Below are 9,910 nucleotides of genomic sequence, written 5' to 3'. Positions count from 1 at the left end.
CCCACCCCCACCCCCACCCTCACCGTCTCTCCTTTTCTCTCTTTCAAACATTTTCACACAAATTAAAACTAAAAAGAGAGAAAAAGCGACAGAAAAATGATTTAAAAATTAAATAAAATCAAGAAAGTGAAATCTCACATGACAACAGACAGAGAAAGAAGAAAAGAAAAGAGAGAAGGGCCATTGTTTTAGACTTTCCTGCGCTGGTGCGTGAGATCTTATCTGCTTCCTTAATTTTTATTTTTATGAAAAATATGTTTTTTGTCTTAAATGCTGGAATCATTGAAACTCTCTTTTTTGCAGCAAACTGCTTCTTCTGCTTCATATATCAGAGAGCTACGGCCATAACCCAACGCATGTAAGGTATCCAATGCTGTCCCACTTTCCTTCTTGATAATAATAATAATAATAATGTATAAATCCCAGTCTTGCCAAAATAATTTATGATGTTTAAGCTCCAACTATCAATATTTCCAGCATAAATGATCCAACACTTTTTTTTTAGTTTTAAAATTGTTTTTCAAAGAATTTAATTTTTTTTTATTTTTTTATTTAAAATTAATATTTTTTTTGTGTTTTTAGATTATTTTGACTCGTTAAATTAAAAAAATATTTAAAAAGCATCAACAATTACATTTCAAACACTAAAAAAAAAATCACATTATGAGTGCTAAATTTTTTTCTAATATCTTTTTATTTAATTAATCTATTTCTCTTCTAAATTATACATATTAATATTGATTTAATAACTTAAATATTATAAATATTTTTTATGTTTTAATATTGTTATTTTAAAATTGTTCTTAAAAACATTTTATTTTTTTTATATTTTATATTTGAAATTAATATTTTTTTTTGTGTTTTTAGATTATTTTGATACATTAATTTTAAAAAATTAAAAAAATATTAATTTAATATATTTATAAATAAAAAATATTTTAAAAATTAACTATAATTGTAATTTCAAACAGTAAGAAAGAAAATCACATTATAAGTGCTAAGAATTTTTTTCTAATATCTTTTTATTTAATTCATCTATTTCTTTTTTAAATTATATATATTAATATTGGCATCACAACTTAAATATTATAATTTGTTTTATAAATATCAATAATTATAATTTTAGTATCATATAAATTAGTATTTTTTTCATTTTAATTTTCTATCAGTATGTATTATCATTATTATTAAATAAAATTTAAGCTAGCAATTTAATTTGATTATTTTTTTAATTTAAATTAAATTTTAAATTAAATTAGTTGAGAAGTAATTCATCATAATAAAGTAACTTGTGATGTAATCAACCCAATTAAAAATCAATTTAAATTCAGCTAGGTTAAAAAAATAAAATAACGCATGACCAAGTTTTAAGCCATGACAAGAGCCGGACTAGATTTGTTTACTTAATGCACGGTACATCACACCACTCGATAACACATAAAATACTTGTTTTTGACATGTGATGTATTGCGTTAATAGAACTTTTTTAATTTTTTTGTATATTTTTTTATTGAACCTTACTTTTTAGATAATGTTAAGTTTATATTTTAAAAAAACTAATTCTTCTAAAAAAATATATTTTTTTAAATCAAAGAAATAGATGAATAATGAAAGACAATTTTTATTGAGCTTTTTATGAATATTTATTAAAAGACTATTCATTTTACATAAAAGATTCATTTTTCGTATTCAAGTAACAAAAAAAATTAATTTTAATGCATTCATGATAAATAATAAAGTTCTGTAAAGGTGATTTGAAACTCTCATCTAACTGAAAAAATATAGAATGAAGCTTAGAAACGTTTTTTTTTGAATTTGTTTTTTTTTTTATTTTTTAATAATTTTAATATATTAATATAATAAATAAATAAAATTATCTATTTTTATTTTAATCTTAAAAGCTATTTTAAAAATTATTACGTGTCTCGGTCTCAATCACCCTCTGCAAAACTTCTTTATTCTACCATTCCCGATAAATCGTGCACAGAAACCAAAACAAAAGATGTTTCCTATCCTTCAATTCTTCTTTAAAGGTACTACACTATAATTTATACTAAGGTTTTTTTTAATTCAGTCAAACACTGCTCCTGCACATACACGGATTGGGGTATTTTTCTTGATTTAATTGTCTCAGGAGCTGTTCTTGCTTGTCATTTCTAGCATCTTTAAAATTTGTAACTGATTTTTGATGGAGGGTAGATACAGCAATGGCGGCGGCGGAGGCGATGACGGCAGTCGCAAGAGAATAACTCTGTTGGATGCAATTGAAAATAGTAGAGATAGAAGGACCCTTGAGACAATATTTAGCATGGAAAAACATCTGGGTCAGGCAAATCGGACACTACTGGATATAATCCGAGATGAAGAGAGCGGGTCGTTATTTGGACACAAAGACAAGAAGAGCTGGAAAGCTTTCAGAGACAAGCTCCGTTTGAAGCGTGCCGGTTCTGCTTGGACATCTTCGGTTCATACTCCAGCTTCGGATATCCCCATCCCAGTGGAAAACAGGTTTCGCAATTCTAATATTAATAACGCTTCCTCCAGGTCTTTGATGACACGCCGTAATTCGGTGCGTTTCACCACCGTCTCGGCTGTTATATCGCCTGAGTTGGAGGAATCGGATGATAACTCGGGGATGAGTCCGAGCTTGAGGCCGCAAATGACTCGCCGGAGCTCAACTCGGTTTGGTTCAGCTATGCTGCAGGTTCAGTCTGAGTCAACTCATTCTGGTGACCCGGATGTGAACATTCACGCTGTGGAAGATGGCCGGCCTTCTCGGGGTTTTAGACCGCAAATCTCGCGGCACAATTCGACTCGGTTCCCGGTTGTCGATTCAACCCAGTCGGATGAGAATGATTTAGATCCGGCGGCACGTGAGGGCACGATACGCCTGGGTACTGCATTGGCAGAGGAGAGACTGTTGTCGGCGAGGGAGGCAGTGGCAGCACAGGAGGCTGCAGAAGCAGCTGCACAGGAGGAAGCTGCAGCTACGGCAGCAGCCGAACAAGAGGCCGAGGAAGGGGCAATGCCCATGCCCGGGAGTACGGAGACGCAGGAGCCGGTGAGGATGTCATTGATGGATTTGTTAGAGGAGACAGATAGGCAGATGGGGTTTGAGGGGTCTAGATATACAATGGGGGATCTTGAGGCATGTGGTGATGATGATGATGAAGATGAGGAGGAGGAGGACGGTGGTGAAGAGGGTGACGGTGTTATTGGTATAGAGTATACTTGCTGCGTGTGCATGGTTAGGCATAAAGGTGCAGCCTTTATTCCTTGTGGGCATACATTTTGCAGGCTGTGTTCAAGAGAGCTTTGGGTTCAAAGGGGTAATTGCCCTCTATGCAACGGTTTCATCTTGGAGATTCTTGATATATTTTGAGGACTCAAGACACATTCATGTAAACATCTTTGCACTTGTCTTGTTGAGTTTGAAAGGGGTAGTGAAATACTATATGATCGGTGCTCTCTCGGGGTTCAACAGAAGATTGGAAAACGAATTGGTGCCAGCTTTGGCATTTTGCCCATTTAAGTGTTTTTATATTTTGCAGAAAATAAAAGAAAGATAGAGAAATACAGTCACAGGTTTATGCTGAATTTTTGTGTAAATGGTACTTGTTAGTGTAATCTCTGTTTAACCATAGACATGCATAACAGGATTGAGCTTTGTTAATCATCACATTCAAGTAATTAAAGAGTCAATGTCCTTCTCCTTCTCCTTGTCCCTTTTTTTTTTTTTTTAAATTTCTTTCAATTTTTCATGTAATTGAAAGAGTTCGAGCATCCATAACATTTCCCAGAACGGAACCACCGCAGACAAGCAAGTGCCGCATCTCATAAAGCTTCAAATTGATGCCATCCAAATGTTTAGATTACTTGTAAACTTCCGATGCTGGGTGTTGGTTTACTTTTTGTAAAATGAGATGAGATGAGATGGTACCTCGAAATGTTTAGATTACTTGTAAACTTCCGATTCTGGGTGTTGGTTTAGTTTTTGTAAAATGAGATGAGATGAGATGAGATGGTACCTCTGTAGAAAGAGCTCAGTCACCAGCAAGAATTACCAGCCCCTATCATATGATTACAACTCTATTTCCATCAATGAGAGCTTCCATCAAGAGTCTTAACTCAAGCGGGGCAGATGCTGCATATGCGACTTCAAGCCTTTAATACATCAGTTAATTCCATCGTCAGGAAGACAAATGTAATGGTTGTAGCCCCATCATTTATTTCAAGCTGACTGGAGTCTACTTGCCTGGCTATTTTCTTTTCATCTTCTTTGCCATCAAGCCAAACGCACACTTGGGAAAAAATAGCAATGTGGAACAGTCACTTATTTTATGTATTTGTTCATGGAATCTTACAACTAGATTTCTGGAATGTGTTCATGATCTCTCACAGTTTCTTGCAGATAAAACACAGTTATAAACTTCAGATCACTAAACAACCCACAGATAAATCCACTTGAGTTGTGGACAGCTTTGGCTTGTTTCATTGCAGCGCAGTGCCATGGCCGTCCTTTGTTTAAGTGAATCTAATGCACCAGAAGAACAGGACTTTGTCCAAAGTCTGTCTATGTGCTCATTCAAAGACGTATGACTATTGGTTTATTCCAATCAAATGACTATTGGTTTGGTATTATAAGCAAAAGATCATAAGATATGATAAATACAATTGATCATGCATTAGATAATGACTCGAAATAGAACCATTCCAAGAATTTAACTACATTAAAATTTTATGTTCATGACATAGGCAGGCGAGCGAAATGGGAGCAGCCTAAACCATAAAAACAGGGTTGTGGGAGAACAATACAGGCCTCGTCGTGCTGCTAGACGATGTAATATGATGAGAATTTAGGCGTTATATACATCGGTACCCAGTATAAATTATCACAGCAAGCCTTTCCTCTTCAATGTGAGCTTACAAGTTACAAGACAACAATAGGTAAGCAATTTACCCCAAGTAATGACTTTTCTAGTATAAATATTTAGTGTTTGTGCGTGAGCAATCACTAAAACAACAAGATGCTTCTTATCCCATGTATCATATTTCTCCAGAAATAATTGTTAGGAAGTCCCTTATTCTTCTTAGTTCATCCCACTATATTGCAGACAGTTTGAAGAAGGTAAAGAAATTGCAATGCTTTCACCAACATTTGAAAGCAGTCAATTTATATCCAAGCTGTTCAAATGGATGCAAACCAACGTTCAGTTTGTTTGTACCGGACAGGGCATTTATCAGGTTGCCTCACTATGTAAATTTGATCCCCAACTGTACTGCGAGAGTCCTGGTTCCGGTGCCATGTCCATAAAGCCCAGGTCTGATTCTTCACCTGCAATTAACATTCAAGTCTGAGACCCTTGTAAAAGATTGCAGTACCGCGTATGTGGTAATGAGATTGGGCAGTAGGATTTCTCAGATTCACTGTGGTCGGTATGTATCCTGTATAAGGGCTATCAAATGGTCTTGGAAGTCATTGGTGCAAGGAGATCATGGCAGGACATGTTTTTTCTGCACATGTTTTTCATCCTTCTCGATGGTATCAGATCTAAAAACTATGGGATTTGAATATCCTGTATAAGGGCTATCAAATGGTCTTGAAAGTCATTGGTACAAGGAGAACATGGCAGGACATGTTTTTTCTGCGCATGTTTGTCATCCTTCTCAATGGGATCAGAGCTAAAAACTATGGGATTTGAACCAACCACATGAAACTTCCTGGAGGAACATCATTTTTTATGCTTTCAGTTTATCAAGAAACTTGCCTGCAGTCACATCTACTAACATTCACATCATTTTTTATGCTTTCAGTTTATCAATAAACTTGCCTGCAGTCACATCTACTTACTAACATTGTTTTGTTATATGTAAGAATTTTTAACGGCATGCCCTTCGGTGGGCTTGAAAATGGAAACTGGCAAGTGACTGCACAATCGTACGGCATATGAATGGATACTTGAAAGAGACATGGTTAAGCAGGGAGAGAGAGGGGTACCTCTAGAATTCCGTGGCCAAAACTACTTTCCCGGAAAGCACTATAATCAGGCTGTCTGTCCCAGCAAAACTGACCGGCTGCCGGGCCAGTTGTAAAGTTTAAGGCACAAAAACCACCAATGTGTTGATCAGGAGTGGTTGCGGGATCTGGACAGTTACCAGGTTCATCAGCATGCCCAACAGCCATCTTTTCTCGGTTGCCTCCATCTCCAACCACAATATGCACAGGACCACATGGATCTAATGTATAATTATAAACTCGATTTGACCTCTCGTAGGCATGAACCTGGTCATGATCAGTGAGCAGATAGAAGTTCAGAAAGGTCAATGACCTTAACATCTTCAAATACAAGACTAGTTTCGAAATCTTATGCAGAGAATCAAGAACAGCATTAAGCAAATTGTTCAAGATATATATAAGGCAAAGGAAAAAGACTCAGAAGTAAAAATGCACTGATTCCAATTTATCCAGCTGAAACTTAAGAATTTTTTCTCATAGCATTTCAAATGAGTCAAATCGATCCGGTTTATATGTTGAATCCTTCATTTTCTTTTGTAGTTCGGGGATAATTCATTTGAAAAACAGAAAAAAAGCAGCCCTCGTCACTTACATGTCCATTGAAGACTATATCAACAGCATATGAGTAAAGCAATTCTTCCATGGCTGCCATCATACACTCTGCCTCTCTGTAATGGGCGTTGTAAGAACTATACCAAGGTGGATGCCATACTGCTACCAGCCATGGAGTAACAAATCGATCAACATTAGCCAAGTCTCTCTCCAGCCACCTGTACTGATCAGCTGTAAGAAGAAACCAAACCATACAGATAAAATAACAAGACGAACACTTTAAACTAAGATACCAAAACCATGCAGTTTGTTCAATTACTTGTACAAATCGAAACTCGACATTTTCCAAGTGTGTTTCTCAATGACTTGAGTTGCAGAAGCAGAACACCAGATAACTAAATCATCATAGTATCGAGTATAAAAGAAAATCCACAATACTTACATGATTTATGATAAGCAATGTATGCTCCAAGCATGACAAAATGTATGCCTCCTGCATTGAAGGAGTAGTAGAATGTAGATGAAGATCCACTTTCTTTAGCTGGGAAGGCAAAACGAGAACTGTAAGCCACAAATGTTTGGTTCCCAACTTGTTTTTCTATTTCATGGTTTCCTTCCACCACCATTAAGGGAACCTTAGAAACTAAAGGCTGCATGAACCTGTAAAAATTTACAAATTAAAACATTAACAATACAAACCCCACTAGCAGATTGCGATAAAAATGAAATCAAACTACATGCATACCTTCCCCAGTAATCCCAACGAGGCTGGTAAGTCTCGTGGATGGGGGAGTTAGGAAAGGAGCAAGAATAGCAGTCACAGCCAGTTCCATTTGTAAGATACAAGTTTGCATAAGTTACATCCCCAACCAATAAAGCAAGTTGAGGTTTATTACTAATAACATGACTGATTGTGGTACTTGTGTTGTATGTAAGACCAAGATCCCCCATGACAGCTATTCTCTTCGGATAGCTCTTTGGACTCGAAATTGGCATGGTCTTGAAACTATAAACATCACTCAATGCACCTATTGAAGGATCTCCACATCGATAATAGTATAATTTGTCAGGTTTTAACCCTGTAAACACCAACAAAAAAAGACGCCAAGAAATTAAACAAGAATTTACACCATGTTTCGCCAATGGAATAGCAGATAATATATCTACCTGTGAGGCGAGCATGATGGATGATGCCAGAAGTGTAGTTCTGAAGACCTTCAAAAGGATAAAGCTGACTGTAAACAAGGGAATAGCCCTTTGCTTCGTGATTTAATGGATTCCTCAACGTCCCATATCGAACAACGCTCGCAACACTTTCCGGGTCTAATGGTGTTATGTTCTTATTATGGTTACTCATTTGAAATTCTCCTGTAAAAAACATGGATAAAAACACCTGATCGCTGCGTCAAACGGTTCCTAAATGATAGTATCAATAACAAATTAAAGAAATTAAGACAGACAGGAATATTTCATAATTCATCATTACCTGTGATCCATGAAATCCAAACAGAGTCATAAGTGGCAGAGAGAGACACAGAAATTTGCTCGGGCTGGAAACCTTTGACCCGGCGGCGAACTCGGGGATCGTCGTCGGTCAAATCTACAGCGTTGCCACGCAAACTGACGTCAAAAGGGACGGTACGGGGCTCAAATGGGCCATCCAAAGTTGACGGAATGACATTACTCCTAATCTTGTTGCCATAAACAACAAAAGATACAAAAGAACAATAAGATATTAACACCACCACTTGTAAACCGAAATTAAAGAATCCCATGATTACTAGTCATCAGAAATCTGATCCATCGCAACCAGGTTTAAAAGCTTAAGATGGAGATGGAGAGGAAGAGTGATAGAGAACAATCAGTAAAGGTTAGCTTAGAAAAAGTGAAGTTGCAGGGAGGGAAGATTCAGACAATCTGGTGTTTATGAGGGTGATCGTCCTTTTTTCTTTGTTTTCAGACAGTTAGAAAGCCGTTATGCAGAGGAAAGACATGTTGCCAGTCCTGGGCGTGTGGCTTGTCTGGATTGTGAGTGAATGAATGATTAACCTTTTTGGCAGGGCATGAGCATTACATACAGTCTCTGTTTCGAAGCTCGAATGATGCCATGCCAGGTGTGACGTCATCTATAATCCAGGTTTCTAGCCTACCTTTGCTATCACGAGAGCATCTTTTACGTAATATTCTCGTCATTCCATCCTATCCCCTTCCATATCTATCGTCAACAAAACCTACCTCGAAAAATTGGGATTATTATCGATCACAATTTAATTATGGTTTTTAAACTCAATTTAAATATTAAAAAATATTATAACATACAAAACTTGAATTTTAAGTTATAATATTTAATCTAAAAAAATATATTTTTAAAAAATTCAAAACAATATTATTTAATAAAAAAATCATGTTTTAAATTTTTTAACTTGAATTAATATAATCTCGAGTCTATCAAATACCACACCAAGATGCTATGTCAATATGAATTTCAAAGCTATGATTCTATTTTCTAATACTGTGTAACTTATCACAAAAAAAAAAAACAAAAAAAAACATATAATAAGTTTGTTTAGTGTATTTAAAAGTGTAGTTTTAATTGTTTTTTAAAATATATTTTTTTATCTTTTAAAAATTATTTTTAATATCAACACATTAAAATGATTTATACACAATAAAAAAAATTTAAAAAAATACATTAAAATGATTTATACACAATAAAAAAATAATAATTTTAAATAAAAATAAGAAATTTTAAATTTTTTAAAAATATTTTTAAAACATAAAAATAAATAAAATCTTACACTAATGTTTGGGTGCCACGGCACATCATCAACATGGAAAGTACATGTAAACTAATCACCATGCATGACATTTTATATTAGTAATAAGGTTTGTCATTAAAAAAATCATTCTTTCATTGTAGAAAGTACATGTAAACTAATCACCATGCATGACATTTTATATTAGTAATAAGGTTCGTCATTAAAAAAATCATTCTTTCATTAAAAAAAATACTTCAAGTCCAATTTTACTAAAAAAACAATTTTCCTAAATAAAATGTGCATATTTTTTTTTTATTTAGGACTCCACAACATAAAATCATCAATCTAACATAAATTAGATGTGATTAATAATTAATTATCTCTAGCAAGTTGGTGGTTGATAATTAATTTCACGTTACAAGCACGCAACAAGTACAGGGTGTTTAAATAGTTGCGGGGACAAAAAGGGTGGAATTCTAAACAGGCATTGCATGTTTTTATAGTTGCAATTGCATCTAAAAATATGTTTAATTTAATGAAAAAACATTATATTTATGCTTATTTAGAGTTTTTTTTAATAATT

At 34.7% G+C, this 9,910-nt stretch overlaps 2 protein-coding genes across 3 annotated transcripts; one reads left to right on the top strand and one right to left on the bottom strand.

Moving 5' to 3' along the window:
* Positions 1-1,932: 1,932 nt before the first annotated feature.
* LOC105125764 (KNR4/SMI1 homolog) lies at positions 1,933-3,937 on the top strand. Of its 2 annotated transcripts, none has more exons than XM_011026351.1 (2): positions 1,933-3,401; positions 3,774-3,937. In XM_011026351.1, exon 1 carries the CDS (start codon positions 2,189-2,191, stop codon positions 3,380-3,382), a length of 1,194 nt encoding a protein of 397 aa, XP_011024653.1. In that variant the 5' UTR covers positions 1,933-2,188; the 3' UTR covers positions 3,383-3,401; positions 3,774-3,937. The 2 variants fall into 2 exon arrangements, with proteins under 2 accessions (XP_011024653.1, XP_011024654.1); XM_011026352.1 differs by lacking the exon at positions 3,774-3,937 and having other exon boundaries at positions 1,942-2,033; positions 2,200-3,712.
* A 769-nt stretch (positions 3,938-4,706) lies between these two features.
* On the bottom strand, positions 4,707-8,764 carry LOC105125763 (purple acid phosphatase 15-like). The gene is made up of 7 exons (XM_011026350.1): positions 8,055-8,764; positions 7,736-7,936; positions 7,314-7,647; positions 7,011-7,228; positions 6,609-6,799; positions 5,999-6,283; positions 4,707-5,335 (listed from the first exon to the last, which is right to left on the bottom strand). The coding sequence occupies exons 1-7, from the start codon at positions 8,341-8,343 to the stop codon at positions 5,189-5,191; spliced, it is 1,665 nt and encodes a 554-aa protein (XP_011024652.1). The 5' UTR covers positions 8,344-8,764; the 3' UTR covers positions 4,707-5,188.
* Positions 8,765-9,910: the final 1,146 nt, after the last annotated feature.

The sequence above is a fragment of the Populus euphratica genome, unplaced genomic scaffold (assembly GCF_000495115.2).
Source record: "Populus euphratica unplaced genomic scaffold, PopEup_1.0 scaffold58.1, whole genome shotgun sequence".
Lineage (NCBI taxonomy): Eukaryota > Viridiplantae > Streptophyta > Magnoliopsida > Malpighiales > Salicaceae > Populus > Populus euphratica.
The sequence above is the reverse complement of the archived record's forward strand: the minus strand, read 5'-3'. Positions and strand labels throughout refer to the sequence as shown.